This window comes from Uloborus diversus, chromosome 3, assembly GCF_026930045.1.
Source record: "Uloborus diversus isolate 005 chromosome 3, Udiv.v.3.1, whole genome shotgun sequence".
NCBI classification, from domain to species: Eukaryota; Metazoa; Arthropoda; class Arachnida; order Araneae; family Uloboridae; genus Uloborus; species Uloborus diversus.
In genome coordinates, this window is record NC_072733.1 from 64,335,437 (window position 1) to 64,356,424 (window position 20,988).

The 20,988-nt window shown below is 33.2% G+C and overlaps 1 protein-coding gene across 3 annotated transcripts in view; it reads right to left on the bottom strand.

Annotated features, from left to right (window-relative positions):
- Nucleotides 1-656: 656 nt before the first annotated feature.
- Nucleotides 657-20,988, bottom strand: part of LOC129218644 (autophagy-related protein 13-like) — a 37,538-nt gene continuing 17,206 nt past the window's right edge. Inside the window, exons 4-7 of one of the 3 annotated variants that reach the window (XM_054852961.1) lie at nt 13,968-14,188; nt 13,616-13,777; nt 6,735-7,062; nt 657-1,987 (exon numbers count right to left, since the gene is read on the bottom strand). In XM_054852961.1, coding sequence (XP_054708936.1) covers nt 1,775-1,987; nt 6,735-7,062; nt 13,616-13,777; nt 13,968-14,188 — 924 coding nt within the window. In that variant the 3' untranslated portion in view covers nt 657-1,774. Of the gene's footprint in view, nt 1,988-6,652; nt 7,063-13,615; nt 13,778-13,967; nt 14,189-20,988 lie in introns of all 3 variants that reach the window. The other 2 variants (XM_054852962.1, XM_054852963.1) reach the window with 2 other exon arrangements.

Sequence of the window (20,988 nt, forward strand, 5' to 3'; positions counted from 1 at the left end):
TAGAAATGTATCAAGCTGAAATTGACTGCAGACAGCTCAAAGGAATATGCGTCGCCAAATGGATGGACGATAGATTTATCCTGCTCCTAACTACAATGAGAAGGCCTGATAAGATAGTGACACAGAGAAAAGAGTAAAGTGGAGAGAAAAATGTTACACGCCCAGCAGTCATACAAGATTATAACAATTTCATAGGTGGTGTAGACATCATGGAGCAGAAGAAAATTTCTTATAGAGTTGATAAGAGCTCTAGACAGGGGTCCTATTAAATCATGGGCACATGAGGCACAGACCCATTGCACCAAATCTGCACCTTAATTGTAAAAATTCCACTGGTGGAATACCATTGTCTGGTAAAGGTTTTATCTTTGACGCAGAAAGGGACACTGGTGTCCCATTCTGTATTTTATAACAAAAAATTATTTAAATTTTAAAAACTTTTGTTTTCACTTATTCTGACCTAAATTAACACAAAATAATGAAAAAAATATGAAAAATATTTTTAACAAAATTTCTGCTTCAAAGGGTTTAATAGGCTGTACTGTGCATGGTTTTAGTTTCAAATTCTTCATATTCCAAATCAATATCTCAATTTTCATTTGAAGATTCAGAAATCTATGTCAGAAAGAGAAATTTTCCACAATATCTTGCAGTTGAAAATTTTTACTTCTTGCAACTATAAATTCAAAAGTTTGAATTTACATAATGAAGTACAGTGAAACCTGTGTAAGTTGACCACTTGCAGTGCACTACTTTAGTGGTCAACTTATAGAGGTTGAATTATATGATAAGATTTAATTCTGTGCTTGAAAATAGTGGTCAACTTTACAGGTTTACTGTCTCCAAAAAAAAAGATTTTCCTCAGCTAATTTTTTAAAACAACATTTTTCAAAAAAAAATAGTACACCCTGTCTTTTAAAAGGTTTCTTTATATTATATTTTTTACGATATTCTGTTACCTTATGTTTTAACTGTTACTCAGATATAATAGGAAATTAAATTTCCTTCATAAATATTGAAGATATTTTATTAAATGGGAATACATACCAGCAAAAGCTGCTTCTTGTATATTTCCTTTTAAAATTGCAATTTCTAAACGCAGTGTGTTATAACATCTGCATACATAGGTAAAATATTATCTTTAAAAGATTTTAGGCACACACCAAACACGATACAAGGCTTGTGATTTAGTTTGCATTAAAAAAGTTGGAGAAGGCAATTGGTTAACATGAACTAAATAAAATGCTGTAATAATATAAAGACAAACAATGCAAACAAAGAAGGCAGTTGATAGCAGTGAACGCATAGAAAACTTTTGTCAGAAGACCATACAATATGTGCCCGCTCAATGCACATTCAAACACAATCCAACAATTGCCAAGGTCATGCAACTAACTATCCATTGTTTATTTATTACTCTAAAGATTGATTTTAACCAGTCATAGTTTCAAATGAGAATTATTATATTTTACCATTTTCTTTCTGCCAAATAGGTAAGAAATTACGCTGTATATTTAAAAGTTTTTTTAGCAGCCAAAATTATAAATTTGTATGATACATAGTATATAATAGCCTACTCAGGCTCTTGCTCCAATAAACTCAACAGAACCAACCAACTTTGCAAGAAAACTTTTCATCATACAGGCATGACATATTTCTTACTATTTTTTTAACTCCACCCATCCCATGCAGTGAGATCATGAATTCACTATTAAGAACATTAATAAAATATGAATGATCAGATAGGCAAGATAACTTGTTAAATACTGTTGCATTACTTCTCTGCTTCCACATGGCATATTGAGTCTACAAAATTATCGAAGTCATTCATACTTGTTTCAAATTTTGCTAATTGACTGGCAATATCTGTAACTTGCTCTTCTAATGTTGGCTGACTAGCAAAAGAAACTAAGGGAGGAGCACTTTGGCATTCACGAAAAAATGCCCCAAGGTCATTATCACCACCACAATCAGCAAATGGAGGTTTCTAAAAGAAAAGGAATACATTAATATATAATTTTTTCAAAATTACTTTCAATACAAATGTTGACCCCCCCCCCCAAAAAAAAAAAAAAATCATGCAAGTGAATTACCATGCAAGTGAACATGCAAGAATTTACATGCAAGTGAACTTAGAAGAGCAAAAAATGAAGCACGCAAGAAGACAAATAATTATTTAACCTTTTAACTGTCAGGTTATTTTGATGATTTGGGTACATAAAATATCTTTTGTTTTTATTGCTGAAATCAAATGTTTAGTACAAAATAAAATTAGGACATGCATAAATTTTTTTAAGGTTTTGTAGCAGCTTCATATTTGCTTGAGGCAGCAGTAAAGTGCTTTTAGTGGAGCAATATTTTCTAAAAACAAAAAAATAATAACTTTTTAAACAAATAAAATGCCACACACTTTGAACATAAACCTCTTGACACCTTCAGTAAAGTTTTGCCATCTATTGAGCTAAGCATAAACTAAGTTTTCCTGAGATAGATTTGGGTGTGACAAAGAGATGACAGCCAAATAAACTTCTCTCGATGTATATTTGAGTATAACTACAATGCACTCAAAACAAAACCCCCCTAAGTAATACTCTGGCGTGACATTTTGGAACACCCGAAATAATATCAGGTGTGACAGTTAAAAAGTTAAAGAAACTATCTCTAAGCACATACATCATTCAAAATCCTTCCACCAAGATTGAACATTTTACAAAGAAATTAATTAATTTTACACATCACAGAGCTGTAGCCACCTTCACGCATTGAAATATCAGCTTAATGCAAGTTTTCAATCTTTTTTTCAACATAAAGCATGAATGTTTTGGATTGTTAAAGTGCCAAAATATTAAACCCTAACTTTGAAATATGCACCTTATGTTTTAAAATACAGTGGCTGCTCAATTTTTTTTTTTTTTTTTTTTTTTGGTTTGGGGGTGGGGGGGAGCGCAGATTAAATTTCGTAGCTATTAGTTTTAAAAATTATGTCATTCGATTTTTACAATTTTTCTTCAAGAGAAATAATATTTGCTCATGTATTGGCAAACATCAAAATTAAAGTCACATGTAAAAATACCTTCACTTGATTGCTTAGCTTTGTTTTTAAAATATATTTTAATTAATGTCTTTATATTGAATTTAATATTTTCTCACAAAAAACAACTGATTAATTATTAAAATTAAAATAAAATTGGTTCATTTAAAGCTAGGACATACGTACTGTTAATATCCAAATTTTCAAAACAAATGAACAATTTAGAAAATGGAAACAAAAGGATTGAAATCTCAAACAATTTTCTGTGAAGCATATGGTTAATACTGATTTACAGCCAAAAGATAAATGTTTCTTACATGAGGTAAAAATTTTGAAAACTGAACTAGAGACTTGCTTTAAACATTCATGAAAATGATTTCATTCTTCAAAACAGATCAACTTCGTAGAATGAAAAATATTATTAGTGGAAGTAAAGTGTTTAATTTATTACAAATTGATTGAGTTTATTTATGTATTTATTTTACTACTGGATGGTGATGGTTTAAAAATTAACAAGAGGTATGAAATTAAGAAAGTTTATAATAAGTTTATTTATTCTTTTAGTCTACAGAATTTGTCTATGATTTTAGCATTTATTATTAATCATGTAATATCACATGAAAACAAAGAAGTTTGTATCATATATTAGATGTGTCTGCAAAGATTGGTGTACAGGGCAATTTTGGTTGTGTTTGACGAGCGACCGGTAGCTCACCGGTCGGTTGGTCACATGACAAATAATGACTTCATCTCCAATGCTTTAGCATTGGCTGACTTTGTTAGCTGTCACGTGATCAATCAACCGGTCGCTACCGGTTGAGCTCTTTGAATGCAAGCTTCATAGGTGAATGAACATGTTTAGATGAATATTTAAGAGAAATGTAGTGAGGTATGAATGTTGAGATTGGTGTGGAGATGGGGACACAAATCTCATTAAACTGGATTTTGTCAGCAAAGCTTTTCTAAACTATAGCCTTTCATCTTAAGTTAGCCCTGATTTTTCTGAGTTCTAAACCAGTTTAATGATGTTTGATGTACACAGTTTTTTTATGATGAATTGAAAAGCTATAGTTGATAGTACCCCTTCAGTCAACCAATAATTACCAAATGCTAGTTAGATATATATGCTCTGGAAAAGTATATAGACATGAATAGAAAAGTAACGATGAGCAGAAACAGATTTGGGCCCAGCTAGGCTGGTTCTACTCAATTTATCAATACCCAATGAAAATCGAAAGCCCTCTTAGAACTATTTACCCCATTGCAGGTAGTTTGAGGTAAATTTGCGAAAATTATTTTTTAAGTAATTTTTGCAATGTGCTGAATATTGCTGATGTTTAAGAAAACATAATTTCCTGACAATTTCAGTGCTTCTGCAAAAATTCATTATTTATAATTTGATTTTGAGACCACAAATTTGCTGCGCCCATATGTAAAAATATTTCTTGAGCTTCTGATGCCAAGAAGCCAAATTGTTTATAATATTGAAGAAGTTTATTTTATTACACCTGTTGTATTTTAATAAAAATAACACAAATGTATTTAAGCAGGGGTGCCCACAAGGAAGGATTATGGCGCAAGTTGCGCCATCATTATTTTTAGGGGGATTTTTTAAATTTATTTACTGATTTATTTTTAATTTAAATTAATTATTTTATTTTATTCTGTTTATATTTCATTTATTTATTTATTTTGTGTGTATGTCTCTCATTGGCATATACTTTTGTAATAAAATAATAACAATAGTAATAATAATAATAATAATAAAATAAATAAGAAATATTTTTAAAAAATAAATGAAAAAAAAAGAGAATTAAAAAATAAATAACTAATATTTAAAAAAAATAAGCAAAATTTTTAAAAAAGAGCTAAAAATAAAAAAAGAGAGTTAAGAATTTCTTTTTGGGGGGGGGGGGGATTTGCGCCATTGAACTCGAGGGGGGGTATGGGCAACTCTGTATTTAAGATTTTTAATACATTCGTAATCTTATGGGAAATCTTCTGTTCCGTGAACTAGATCCGTTCTATGTGATTTCAAAGTCTGTGTACCTTACATCATCGTGTTTGTTGCCCCGATAAAGAATCAATCTGTACGTATTAACTACAGGATGATTCTTTTACCAGTGCAAGTTACCTCAACAAAGCACAAATAGAAAAAACACTCAAAGGGAAAAATAAAACAAAAAATAACAACTTCTGAAAAATAAGTCATAAGTAATCAGGGATGAGAGTGGTCAGAGAGTAAAAGGCAGGAAATCCAGAAATTCATTGCAAAAGAATACCAAATCAAAAAACTCACCAAAACTACTTCAAACCAAAATTAAAAAAAAAAAAAAAAAAAAAGACTATAAAGCTCTACACTAGGAATTCTGTATAGTAGCCAGTAGCTACTATTCGGTCTCAAAAATGGTAGCCATTTTAACAAAAAATATATATTCAGGGCAAAAATAAAAAAAAGTAGGGGGTATTTTTTGCAAATAACATTGAAAAGGTGGAGTCAACTGACGCGCTGAACATCTCAAGGTTGGAAGCATTTTGTCGAAGTACAACATACAATATGATTTTTAACAAGTAAAGAAACACTGTTAGTGACTAAGACTAGTTTTTTGGTACCCATTTTCAATGTAATGGTCGCCCTTTGGCTACTGGTGACTGCTAAACTAGAGCTTTAGATCTGGTTTACCAATTTTAAAGATACAATAAAAACTTTCTTCCCCACACACTAATAATGCTTCAAATATATGGGAAGAAAATATATTGCACATTTTGTTCTCAAGTATTCTTTGAATTTCATTTACAAAAAAATATCAGAATTTAAAAGTCACACACTCACAAAGGAGAAATTGACTATTTTATCAGGTGCACTAATCCTGTATTTTAGTCAATGTTTAAGAAAAAAAATTCATTTAACCTGTCACAAAATCCATCATTATAAGAAATTATTTAATTCTCTGGGTCATTCCTTTTTTCCCCCATTTTCTAAACATGACTGCACAGTGCTTTTCTTTGAAAATTAGATACTTCTGGAAACATCACAGCTTTCAACCAATAGCTGAATTAGAGATCACTGAAGTTGCAAAAATCAGTTGATCATGAAAGCAATGAAATCCCAAAAATTTTAACAGGCTGTAAACCATAAACTGTTTGATATTCACTAAAATTATTTTATATGTTTGCATTACATGCTTATAACACATAGAAAGAGTAAACATGGGAAGTTTTATTAAAATTCAAGCTCGGGTGTCAAATGTCTTTTTTTTTTTTTTTTTTTTTTTTGGCTACTGTTATGTGTGTTGAACAAGTAACAAAACAAATAAAATAAGACGATTTAAGGTTGCATTTAACAAAATGCCTTCCTACATTCAAAATAATTGAAATATTTTCATGATGAAAAACGATTGAAAGCTCAAACAAGGCGCACAATTTTAGGCGAGGGACACGTTTCTATGCTGGCATGTTTCCAAAACATATGTGTATGTCAGAAATTGAGGTGGATGAAGATTGAGAGAGGAAAATAAAGAAAAGAAGCCAGAATTCGGCAAAAGCCGGGAAAATCTCATCCCTGAGTAATTAAGTGTATGTAACTTTGAAAACATGGCCTAGTTCAAAAAATTAAGATACCATAATAGAAGAGTTGTTTTTTTTTTTAATTTGAATGTTATGTTGGTGTCCGGATATTGAATGTACACAGATTAGTGTTTACCATCTCTACCATAACAAAATCTCCACAGTCTGAATCATCACTGCTACTAAGTTTTTGTCCACTCTTTTCATTTGCATTACAGTTAAAATCTACTTCATTTCCAGCTTTCTTGTTGTCAATCATATTTAAATTAGCATTATTATCAGAATTTTTTGTTGGCTCATTTTCTTTTTCTCTGTTTTCAGAGCGATTCAGTTTGCTCCTTGATAAATTTAAAAATGGTTTTTCAAGCATTGCCAGTTCTGGGAAAAGAGTATCAGGTAGACTATTTGATGGTGCAAATGCTCCAATATTTCTGAATTCATTTGGGCTTTTTTGACAGTTGAAACTGAAAAATAAAAACAGTAAATCAAAATCGAGTATCTAAAATATATTTTATACAAAATTAAGAGCAGTATAAATATCCAATATAAATTCTTGAAATAGGAATGATGCATTTAGTACTAAAAGAAACTATTGCAATCTAAGCACACAAAATTGTTTTAGAAAACAAAGGCAGAGCTATGCATCTTCATTTAGAAAATATTAGTTTACAAAACATTAACAATTATTATGTAAACTTAAGTAGAAAACTTTGCACTAAGATATGAGTAAAACAAGACAATGTAAATTAAGGCATTTAAAAAAGAGTTAAAAACTCAGCAAACAGTTGTTTTGAGGCTATTAAATCAACCCTCTTCATCAGTGCATAAAAAGAATGGTTCATGAAACCCTAACTGAAGTGTTCGAGATTAGTCAGATAAGTACTCAAAAACCCTACTACAAAGATGAAGTAATTTTATTAATTATGACATTTTATGATTGGTGTTGTTATCCTACTCTTCTTATCTCAGAACAACTTTTTCTATGTTGTTTCTATGGAAACGTTAGTCGTTTTCACTTCATGAATTAATTAAATACACAGTCTAGTCACATTAATGTGACCACCACGTACTTTCCACGTCAGAGTTAAATAACCAATCACAGAAGGCAGGTGGCAGCACAGTGCAGATGAGCGTATATAAAGGGTGTGTGAGGGCTTCAGAAAACATTTCAATCATTGGCGTAATGCAGAAATGAAGCGATTTATCCAACGTCCAAACGGGCATGATCATTGGCTTTTGGGCCAAGGGTGGAAGCATTTCCGAAACGGCTGAGTTTGTGAACTGTTCGCGTGCCGCCATGGTAAAAGTGTACCGTGCATGGCAAAATGGGACTGTCCAAAATCAGCGACGTTGCAAATGTGATGCACCACGGGCCATAGATGACAGAGGCGAACGACGAATGCGGAGATGCGTTTGGGCAGATAGATGGGCTACCGTTGAGCAACTGACCACCAAAATGAACCAAGGGGCTACCAAAAGTGTCTCCCAAACTACTATTCAGCGAACATTGCTGCGTCTGGGCCTCCAAAGCAGACGCCTGGTTCGTGCACCTATGCTGACTGCTGTTCATCGACGAGGAAGGCTAGAATTTGCACGCCAGTACAGCAGCTGGACGTCCACTGAGTGGCGACAGGTAGCGTTTTCAGATGAATCGCATTTTATGCTCCATCGGACAGATGGACGTTGGTGTATAAGGCGTGAAACCTCTGAAAAGAACCACCCTGCAACCATTGCCGGAACGGACCAAGCTGGAGGCGGGAGCATTATGGTCTGGAGAATGTTTTCCTGGCATTCTCTGGGTTCACTAATCATTGTGGAAGGCACAATGGATCAATACAAGTACGCATCTGTCCTTGCGGACCATGTCCACCCTTACATGCTCATTGTTTTTCCTCAGGATGATGGCATCTTCCAGCAGGACAATGCGAGGTGCCATACAGCTGCCAGTGTACGTGCGTGGTTCGAAGAGCACCAGGATGAGTTTACCGTCCTCCCCTGGCCAGCAAACTCAGCTGACTTAAACCCAATCGAGCATCTGTGGGACCATCTCGATCGAGTTGTTCACGCCATGGATCCTCAACCGCGTAATCTAGCGCAGCTGGCCACTGCATTAGAGTCGGCATGACTCAACATCCCAGAGAACACCTTCAGGGACCTAAGTGACTCTCCTCCTGCACGTCTCGCAGCAGTCCGCTCTGCGAAAGGTGGTTATTCTGGCTTTTGACAGATGGTCACATTAATGTGACTGGACTGTGTATATAAAGTCGTAGCGGTACTACACACTCCCCTCCCAGGGATAACGATTATTTGATGAAATTTTTAGATGAGGTGGAAGCTGACATGTTTTCCACGCCATGTAGTATTTTGAGGATGGGATCAGTTGGGATACGTAGAGGATAAGAAAGTAGTGCCATCAATTGATTTGCGATTTTAGCTGTCAACTAAAAGGTGAAAATAAGACAAAATGTCAACACCTTCTTTTGATTTATTGACATCTGCAATCACAAATGGCCAAGCAAATGCTCTTCTTAATTCCAAATCTAATTTCAGTAGTTTTCCTCCATAAGTTTAAATTATTGTTCCGTTTGCAGCAAAGAGTTCCAGCTTCATCATTTTTCTTGCAGCAACAAGGGGTGCCCAGCCCCTCCCAAAAAGTCAAGAATACCCCTCAAAACAACCCCGCGAAAAATTTTGATGGGCCAGTTGGCGGCATGACCCCCCCCCCCCCAGTTGGGCACCCCTAGCGGCAATGGAGGTAGGGTGGAAATTTTCACACCAGAATCAATTAAAAATCGGGTGGCGGTCTCTTTGTCGCAAATAAAACGGACGACACACCTCAAATTCTCTTGACTCCAAGTGCCTGCAAGTGCTCGGGATCTTTCCTGCTTGCTGAAGATTAGTCTTGTTAGGTCAATTGTAAAATTCAACGAATTTGAAAGCCTCTTCTACAAACCTTGAATGGCAATAGCATATATAATGTGCTTTTTATACTACGCGTATTAATAGAATTGCTTCTACAGTGCGTTCTAAGGTACTGGAGAGCGGAAGACTACTTTTTATTCAGTCCATCAGCTCAGACAGATAACTCTGAAATCTGCTTTTGTAGTTCAATTAACATATTATCACTGACACAAGATACAGAAGGGCCATTCCAGCGTTTTATTGTGACTTTTTGGCAAAGTTTTTTTGCAAACAATAAAAACCAATATGATATTTTAAAAATATTTCTTAATAGTTTTAATTGGAGTAACAGAAGATGTATTTAAATGGCAGTTTTTTTTTTTTTTTTCATAGGATAATTCTGAATATTTTTTATAAAACTTTAAATTCAGCGTTATGTGTGTGACTCAGAAAATCTGAAAATAAGCAAGACCTCATATTATTTTGTAATTTCCTGTGAAGTTTTAAAAGATAAAGTATTTTTTGTGCATGTGTCTAAGTATACTAAGTAAGTATTCCACAAAAAAAATCTGAAGTTCATACAATAGCAATAAAAAATATTTTATTAGCATTACGTGTGTAACATTAGAGTGTTACGTGTGTGACATTAGAAGATTACGTGTGTGACCGTTTGCAGTAGTTGGAGGGGATTTCCAAATAAAAATCTTCAGTTTACATTGGATCTTTGCCAAATTGTACACAGGTTCTTTGCTGCTCAGGAGCTCACATGGGAATTTTTTATCCCCCTGAGAGAGGTGGGCTTTGATTAGGGTTTTCTTTATTAACATTCAGTTTACATCGTTTCTTTGTCAAATTTGGCACCGAGTTCCTTTGATGCTCATGAATTCACACAGGAGTATTTTTACCCCCCTATGGGGGTCGAACCCCCTTATGGTGGTTTTGCTAAAAAAGCCTTGAAACAGGATGTTTACGCCTATTAGTAACAATTATAACATTTTTTTTTACTTTAAAAAAAATCCAAAGTCTTCCAAATTTGAATTTTGGGGCATAAAATTGCTCTTTATTACACATTGACAGGAAATTTTATGCTATTTTTTTTCTTTCATTTAAGCCTGATTGTTGAAAATGTGTCACTTGACAGAACTTTTATTTTTGAGGTAGGCCGTGCAATGCCAGGCAACGTAGCAAGTAAATACTTAAATTGAATGGATTTATTCACAAAATAAACAATGAAGATGAAATTAATTTTTATTAGCATGCAAATTCTATAGTAAATGTCAAGCTTCTAAACTATCATGCACTTCTAACATGTACTTATGCTGTTTAAAACTCTCTATTGGAATGTTTTAATTTAAATCATCTGTAGAATTTATTTACTTTACTTCTTCTAAACCAAAAAATTATCAAAAAAAAAAAAAAAAAGATGCAGTTTAAGGTAAATAGAACATTGTACTTTTGATCTATGCAGACTGAGAATACTTAGTTTCAATTGCTCTTTGGGTATGAAATAAGCAATTCTTAGTTTGTTCTATTTATTTATTTATTTATTATTATTTATTATTTTATCATTATTTTATTATTATTTTTAAACATTCATTGAGTCTTGGTTTCAGTGATAGTACACAATATTTTTAGTTGAATTATGTAAAAAAAAGGGACTTTTTTCCCTTACATTCAAATGTAAAGACTGCCCGTTACGCAGAGGCGGCAAGTGGGGCTTATAAGTGCAGGAGCAAATTTTTTTTAGGAAGTTGAAGACTATTTTAGGCTATCTCGAGTGACTAGGGGGCTTTTTACGTTTTCATGTGTAAATGTTTTGGAATTATAGTTTTAAAAACGCCGTTTTAGTAGAGTTTTGTCAACGTCTGGGGAATGGAGAGGAGTTTCCAGGGTTGTCCCCGTAATGTTTTTTTCTTTTTTTTAAGTGTAATTAATAATAACAATAATAAAAACAAAAAAGTTTGGACTGCCTTTGGTGATTTAAGGGTAAGTAAGGCTCTTCCCAGAAAAAAATCAAAGCTGATATCTTAGAGATGCAAATTAAAACCATCTTTAGTAAACTTAGAGCAAGGGGTTTGGGGTTCTCTCCCAGAAATTTTGCAAAATTTAAAACATTTTTTTAAACGTCTTGTAAAATGTTATTTCAGAAGGAGGAATGAAAGGGTTTGGAAATTCTCCCAGTATTTTTATTTTTTTCTAAATTGGAGTCTTTAAAATGCAGTTTTACGCTATCTGGGGGGAGGGGTCTCTTCCTGAATTTGTTTTCTCAAACTGGAGTATTTATAAAGCAAATTTAGGTCATTTTTTAATTTAAAGAAAAGAGGGAGTGCGCTCGAGGATTTTCTTCTGGAAAATTTTTTTAATTGAAATTTTAAAACTGAAATTTTAAACAGTATTTGCTGACGTTAATGTTCGATAACCTCACCCAGAATGTTTAGAAATTGAAATCTTAATGCTGAGACAATCTTTGATCATGAAAAAAGTGCGGGAGCACACAGTCGCCCTCCCCCCCCCTTCCCCGCCACTGGCATTACGCGCGAGACATCTTTCAAAAAGCTTCGTAAAAAAATTTCTGCTGACAGTTTGAAGATGAAAGTCAGGTTACAAGTATTATGCATCAAGTTAATTTATTTATGATATACATTTTCTTCTAGTCCCTCAATTTGACCTTGGAGGAAAACTTTTGTTCCTTTTGTGTTATGTGTGTGACCAAAAATGTAATTAGCATATTTTGGAAGGTTAAAAACTTATCAAAAGTTTTTAATTAAAAAAAATGAGACTTAACTATAGTAAAGCATTTGTGTTCCTGATATTTGATAGTTTTCCCCAAAAAAATTGATTCTTAAATTTAAAAAAATGGATCTTACATTTATTTCCCCAACAATGCTTTTTTTTTTTTTTTGACTTTGTCAAAATGTTATCAAATTAGGCTAAAATCTGATATAAAAATATTTTAAACTCAAAATTGATGCTGAAATTGTAAAAAGCAGATTTTTTTATTTTTTTAAATCAAAAAATAAGGTTTGTTTCTATAGTATAGAAAAAAAATGTCAATTTGTCAGGACCATTTTTCGTGGAGCTGTCCAGCTCTCTAATTGCAATGTATTTGTCATCTTTTGGAGGGTAAATCAAAATATCTGACACTTGTGATAAAATTTCAGCTCCAATAGAACTAACAACAATCATATTTTCTTTGATCTGATGTAATCACAGCATTTTGAAATTGTGCCTCTAATTGCTAAAACCGTATTTGTGGATTTGTGTTCCAAAATGTTGGAATTTTTACTCACATTAGAGATGACCGCTAAAGTATTGCTTTTCTTTTCTTCTGTCTTTGACAATTTCAGTTAAATTAATACTCGGGTTCGGGTCCCCATTCACCAGTGAAATGTTCAAGATCAGGTATTTAAGTACTCAAACAGTTCTACAAAAATAAATTCTTTTTATTACTAACGACATACTATTTTAGGATTACGTTGTTATCCTTTTCTTTTTGTCTCAGAATAAAGCAAATTGTTTTATTTACTTTGTAGCTTCTATGAAAGCACTTTTAGTTGACACTTGTTTTCACATTTAAGAATTAAATTAACATGTAAGTCGGAGTGATAATACAACAACCAACAGTCTGACTTAGAAAAATATTTGCAATTCAAAAGTTTCTCCACACTGCAAAGTAAAAGGAAGGCCGTGATCACTTGTTCTCGGGATTTAAGACTCAGTACTAAGTTCTAGAAGACTTTGGAATGCTAAAAGAATTCTTCCAAGAAAAGATCGACTGAGCTAGAAAAGTGAAGGTTGACAGAAATTTAATGGAAAAGTGGAGGTTGACAGAAATTTCATGAACATATTGCTTGCTTTCTAGCTATATTTGCTTGTTAAAAGCAAGTTATGCCCCAACAGACTTACCTTTGAACCCAGCAATATTTCTGATTCCCTCATTAAATATGGGTGTTTGCCTTGTTTCTTAAAAAAATATCATCATTAAAACTGACTAAGACAACATTTATTGAATGAAAATAATTCACAAAAACTGAGATTCATACTATAAAAATTGGAACTTCTGCTTTTGCAGTTAAAATACATATACAATTAATATTTAAAAAAAATCATACACACCAAGTTTTGTTGTATTCTCCACTATTGTTTTGTAACTCTTTCTCACTATCCATTGCTGATTTTGAAGAAATGAGACGCCTTCCACAGCAGCAGATATTTAATGGGCTGTTTGAGTTGTTAAAATGTGTGCCATTTTCTAAAGTATACGGCTCATCTAAATATCTGTAATTAATAACATTCATCAAGCTCTAAATCTTGCAGTTCATGAAGAGAGGGGGGGGGATATTTCATTTGCAGTTTGGTCAAATTAACACATTCATTTTTTTATACATAAAGTTTTCACAATATGATTTCAACTAAGACAATATTTTAAATGTTTTACATACATTTTTATGAACAAAATAAAACCTACTTTTGATCAGCTCTGCCTCCTGCAGAACACATTTTTTGTGGGCTCATATCTGGCATAAAGTAATCACTTTTTACCATGAAAGGACTTCCTTTTTCAACTTTTTGAGGAGTAATAGTCATATCATCTTTTGATCGATAGGAAACAGACATTCTTATTGTTCCAACAGGTGTTAAAACTTCACCAATTTTACTACCTTGATAGTGCTCTCCTAATTGATGAACCTAAAGCAAAAATATCCACATAACTTATATCATGATTTAAAAGTTGGTATATTTCCAATAACACATCACATTATTTAGAGATTTAAAACAATAGATTACTCAAGTTTAAAAAATTTACTTGATAAATAAGCAATAATTTCAAGACAGGTGATCTTTCAGAGAAATTCAAAGTAAAATGAAGAGCATGCTTAGCTAAATTTAATTTTTGATAAAATGATTAGATACCAAATTTTGTTTACAAAATTAAGTTTAAACCAGGGGGGGTTTTTTTTTGGCTTAAACCTGGTTTATTTGATTTAAACACTATTTGTAAGAAGAAAAACTTTATTTTTTGGAAAGTCATGAAGATGTTACGAATTGTTAATGAATGTTTAATATTCACATCTAAAATCTTGAACTGCACATAATCAAATCTGCAAATCAAATCAAATCTCATGAAATGAGGGTCTGCTGTATTCTTTACTTCCTCTTTTTCGCCTCCAGATAACAAAAGTGTTGCATGGAGAGTTTTTGCTGCTGTTCAGATCAATAGGTTTCAATGTTATTTCAAAGGGTATCAATGTTCAAAGGGTGTTTTTTTTAGAAGTAGAGAACTTCAGGTTCAAATAAAACACAGTTAAATGTTGTTAATTGCCATGAGTGTTGCTTTATTCAAAAGATGATTCTTTGCCATTTTTATTTAAGTATGATTTCTGGCATATGGCAACCTCGGCTGGCTCGGAGAAAATCCAATCGTAAAGTCCAATTTTCTCACTTTTTGCAGCAATGGAAACCATATGTCAGTGACAAGGTGGCCAATGTTCAGTGGCGGATTGTTTGAAAAAATCGGCCCTGGCATTAGGAGCTGTAGCGGCCCCATAGCTCTTATAGATATTAAATTTTACCTAACGATTGGGATATCACTTAAATATGAGGAAATTATTCTTAACTAAATATGTTCAATTTAAACAAAATTTAACAGATAGGAACACTTCTGCACTTTAATGGTGAACAAATTGATGCAGTATTAGCTAAACCTTAATTTTGGGGGGGAAATTGTGATTGTAATTGTCCATTTAAGTATTTTTATAATGATAACACTGCTTGGCTAGTAGGGGAAGCTGCTGTACCCGCGGACAAAACTTACTTTTCAATTTTTGCTGGTCTCTGGGAATGGATAATCAATCGGAAAAATTTTCTGGCAGAATCTACAGCATATCATCTAAGTTGGCAATTTTTGTCAGGTGAAAATCTCAAAACTTTCAACCTCAAAAGTTTTTTCTTAAAAACCAGCTTTTTTGTCCATGGGTACAACAACCCATTCACCCCGTGGACAGGTGCCTTTGTACCCATGGACATATAAAAAATATATATATAACTAGGTCTGAGGAACTCAATTATACCCAATACATTTTCATAAGCCATTTTATGTTGAAATACTTCAAAACATCCATTGAAAATAACCTTAAGTAAAATATGCAACAGAAATTAAACTTTGAAAATTAATCGAAGTTTTTTTTCCTTTTTTTTTAATTTTTCTTAATCATTAACATCAGTGAACTCTTTAAAAAAGTTATTAGTCTTAAGAGAGTTAATGATGTTATGAATAAAATTAATATGTTTTCAAACAAAAAAATAATTAGATTCATGATACTATGGATCTCTATGTACCTACATATAACTTCAATTTATATGCAAATTGAAACTTTTAACTAAAATTAACCAATCACAAAAAACTCAGTTTAGATTAAATCAACAACAATCTAGAAAAGTCGACTTCAAATGAAAACAGGTGGGATTGACGGTCTAAAGATCCTACAAAAGGTGGGGGTTACTTCAACACTACATCTTCAAGCCGTACTTCAAATTCATCATTATTATTGAGAAACCATTTTTCGAACGTTGATGACAAGGCACCATTTTGAGGTACTTCATATCGTAAGAAGACTCAAGTGTGACCCAAGGAGACTAAAAATTGCTGTCCATGGGTACACATGGTTGTGTGTCCTTGGATACAAAGGTATGCCATTTTGGTTTTGCAAGGCAGTCACATTGACAGGACCAGTTTTACATAATTAAAAATCAGAAACAAAACCTTCCAAATAAAGGGAATCATGATACCTACAACAAAAATAAATAATACAGTACACGAAGGACGAAAAAAAAAAGAAATTGCTCATGTTATTTTTTACTTAGATCCTACTAAAACCGAAAAAATGTGATAGAATCTTAAATGTTCGTTTGATGGGGTTGAAACTTTCTGGGGTACGGGAGAAGGCTGTGACACACACGTTGAACCCCAATTAGGATCCCTCTCGACGATACCCGGAATTTCCCGACCAACGTTTGTGGGTACTGCAGCTTCCCCTATGTCCTTTTCTGCAGTCATAACAACTTAATTGACCTGTTATATGAAACTGATCTAATGATGTTCATGGGTGAAAGACTAGGGCCGTCTTAGAACATGATGGGTCTCTCGACAGAAACATACATTACTGGGCCCTGTCATAAACATTCCCTTTTTTATACTGCCATATCCTGACGACCCCCAGACTCGATGCGAGGTCAAAAATCTGATGGGAGGGGTCGGGTACGAGTTTGGCAGCCCCTTAATATTTTTTCAAATGCATGTATCAATACAAAGAGAGAGAGTGTGGACTTACCTTTTCTGGCTTCTGGGAGTCATTAAAGTATTAGCAATATATATTTAATGGAAAGAATAACATTGAGTCTGAAGGAGGGGGGTCCGGGGTAAAATTTTCGAAATTGTAGTCTTAAAAACTCAATATTAGACAATATTTGGTAATGTTAGGGGAGCATAGGTTCAAGGTTTCTCCTGCTGCAATTTTTCAGAAAGGGAAATCCAAAAACAGAATTTTAAATTATCTTTGAGTATATGGTACGAAGAGTGGTTCCGGGGGCTCTCTGAAATTTTTAAAAATATATTAGCCCTGAAAACGCAGTTTTAGAACATCTTAATGATTTTAAGTCGAGATCGATTCCAAGGCTATCCACCAGAAAATTTTCAAATTGAAGTCTTAAAAGCCTTTTTTGGTAAAGACTAGGACACCAGCAGTTACTCGAAAATTGAGTTCCAAAAACGAAATTTTTGCTGACCTTCATTGATGTTATGAAAGGAAGTTTTCAGGAGACTCACCCCGGAAATTTTTTGAAATCCAAGCACTAAAAACGAGATTTAAAACGTTCTTTATTGATGATGCTGAGAGAGAGGAGGGGACGGGGCACTTTCCCAGAAAATTTTTCATACTGTTAATTTAAAATCAGTTTTAGACCATCTTTGGGAATGTTAAAAAAATGGGAGAGGTTTGAGTACTTTCCTCCAGCAAATTTTCGAAACTGGATACTCCTTAATGGTATTTTAAAATTGCATATTTTTAAATAATTTTACGGAAAAATATATTTTGTCACTTTTATTCCAATTGTTATAAATAGGGTTGCCGAGAGCAAAAGCGGATCCGGAAAAAAAATGACAAAGGTCAATTTTTCACAAGCCTCCTTCTACACCTTTCACCATTAGGATATTTTACCCTCTGCATGAGTTCAATTCCGAGCCGGTCCCCTATTCTCCAACTAAGCTGACATGACCTCACGTCAGCCCTTGTTGTAAGTTGCATTTTATCGCAATTGTGAATCGTCATTTATAAATAAAAACGTAAGAGACCAAAAGTATTTTAACTTTTTACGACGTACTTTTTTTTAAATTAATTCATTTATTTTTTATTACACCACTAAAAGTATAATGGCAGCCCCAGAGGCCGACTAACTAAAAGTGAGGAAATTTGGAGGCCCCCTGAAGACTATGCAATGTTTGATTTACATTTTTAAAGCACGAATGCACTTTTGTAAGCCTCTTTGTCGAATCACACAATATGTATAAATCGCTTAATGTGCATTCGTGAATCCCCTTTGTTCCCGCTCATAATCGTGACCAAGTAAATTCGTTACTGGTAAAATTCCCCTTTAAAGAAGTTTTTTCCAATTAATAAGTCATATTTTTTTTTTAAATACATGTATTTTTCATGCTATGCATAATTCTTTAACAATGCTATGCATAATTCTTTAAAAAATATGGGGTCCCTTAAGAACATGGGGCCCTACGCCTAGTCAGCCTGTGTGGCAATTGGGCCCTGGGCACCCCATTTCAGAATCCCCCCTCCCTCTTGGGGTGACGGCCCTACCTCCCTCCACTCGCAAGCTTTAGCCCATGCGTAAAGAGGAGCTGAGGATGTGTTTTGCGAATTTGCGTTATTCTAAACACATACGCGCAAAATTTACATTTTGTTATTAGTAGACAGGCCGAAAGACTTTGCTGTTAGTTGATCAGCCCCAAGCATGACCGGCCCACCGGGCAAATGCTCAGTTGCACGCCGGCTGTATCCACCACTGCCAATGTTCTTTTCCAAGGCGTCAATCGTCTGTGGCTTATCGGTGTAGACCAGACTTCACATAGCCCCACAAAAGGTAGTCCAGCAGTATTAAATCGCATGATCTTGCAGGCCAATTCACGTGTTCATTACGCAAAATTATTTGTTCACAAAATGTTTCTTTCAATAAATCAATTGTGCGCGCTCTGTGGCATGCTGCACCGTCTTGTTGTCTATTCATGATGAAATGGCAAACTAAACTGAACACAAAACAAGTGACAGCTATCAAAATGGCACACATGTCAAACAGTGTTGCCAACTTAAAGTTCTATAACTCTAAAAAAACAACCTTTAATAGTGGGGTCACTTTGTCAAATACAATCTAATAACAGTTTTAACATTCGGAAGGAGTCATAGAAAATTCAGTGTAGCAAGCAGAAATGAAAATATTGGCTAATGACATACGTCCTAAGAACTCTTCTCCCCTTAACCCCCTTGGGGTTGGACAGTCCCAGGCAGGTTTGCCAGACGTCCCGGACTTCAAGGGACAGTCCCGTATTTTGAAAAATTGTCCCGCGTCCCGGGGGCATATAAGATACCTTTACTCCTGTTTGGTCATCGGAAAATTTCAGGCCCTCTCATTGGCTTATTCGAGTGTCAATCAAAGCTTCAAAGCTGTGACGTACTGCAAAGTTGTTAGTCCACTCTCGCAGTGTTTCATGTTTGTAATCTGCTAAATACGAATAAGCGTCTGCAATTTTGAGATCTTTAATTGAATGTTACTGACAAAAGCAGCATTATTATTTCCAATCAATTTCATCCTTTGCAAAACAAATTAAAGCTTTTATTGAGAAGCTATGCTTCGAAATAAAAATAGGTGGCGCCATCTTTAAGCAAAAAATGTATGTTTTACGACATCGTTTTAATTTAAATCGAAGTTATTTTTTAAATAATTCTCACGGTAAATTATTTTGTTGATGGAAAAGCGAATTCTGCAATTTTTCATATTCTTAATGATATTTAATGCAATTTAAACAGCTCTTCTTAAAGAAATGATTACCATTTAATTTAATAATAAATACTTCTAGTGAATAATTAAATACATAATAAGTTCTAATATAATTTTCTCTTGTACCAGTTTTTTTTCTAGTTAATTTCTATTGAATATGAGTTAAAATCCGAGAATAAGACTTCCAATTGAATATTGAGCGAGTCTGGCAAACACATCCTTCTTTTCTCATATTAATTTCATAACTCATAAAATAAAATAATGCTCTGCTTTAAAAAAAACATGTAAAATACATAATTAAACGAATAAATAGCATTATCTTTAAGCAAAAAATGACGCTTTTGAAGAAGGTACTATTGGAGTTTAACTAAGCTCATTTGTCAACTAATTCTCAATGTAAGTTTTTTTAATTAAGCAGCGAATTCTTTATCTTTTAATATTCTTCATAATATTTAAAGCTATGTAAAAAGGAATAGGTAATTTAAACCCTTGAATGAAATGATTGAAAATAACATAAAAAAGCAATGTTTCTTCACGTAAAATTATATATATGTTATTTCAAGTCAAATCACTTTCAAGTCAAACTTTCAGAAATCGCACCCTTTGACACCTTAAATTCATTTATTATTTTGAAAAAAAATTTATCACGCACAGTTAATAAGGCAATTCAAGAAAATTTCATGCAGTTTCATTTACTATTTGACTTAAAAACATTTAGGGAAAAAAAAGTTTCACAAAATTCTAAAACTTGAAAACTCAACCATTTTTGAGACAATTTTGAAAATTTTGAAATCAATACATGACTTTTAATGTATTGTAATAAATACAACTAAATATTTTAGACTATGCCCATGAAAAGATCAGCAGCTGCTAAATATTTTCAGCAAAATTAGCAAAAAAGTTTTCCTTTTTTTTTGCTGTACTGCTGATACGACCTTCGTGGTTTCATGCATAGTTCAGAAACCATTTGAATGTAATCATTCAAATATATCAAATATCATACATTGATTGAAAATTTTTTAAAGTATTAAAAAAATTTGAATTTAAAATCTTGTGAAAATATTTCTTTTTTTGAAAAGTGTCGAAACTTGTTTTTGAAACGAGCTGCTTTACAACTCTGTGTTTCTCGTAGAGCTTGAGAAGTTGAAAATTAGGGTGAGCACACTTTCATAATCTGCATTATTTTCCTTGATGTACATATTTTATCAATAAAAGTGTTTGTGTGTGTGTGTGTTACAAAACTTCTTTTGTTCTGAATCGTTTTGTAACTGTTTAATGAAAATGTAATTTCTCTTCATATGATGTGGAAGAATTATTACTTAAATAATACTATGGCTTTCTAGTCTAGTCACATGTACTTGAAAACCAACAGGGGAAACTAATCATAATTTATTCATATTGAACTCACATAAAAATAAAGTAAATAT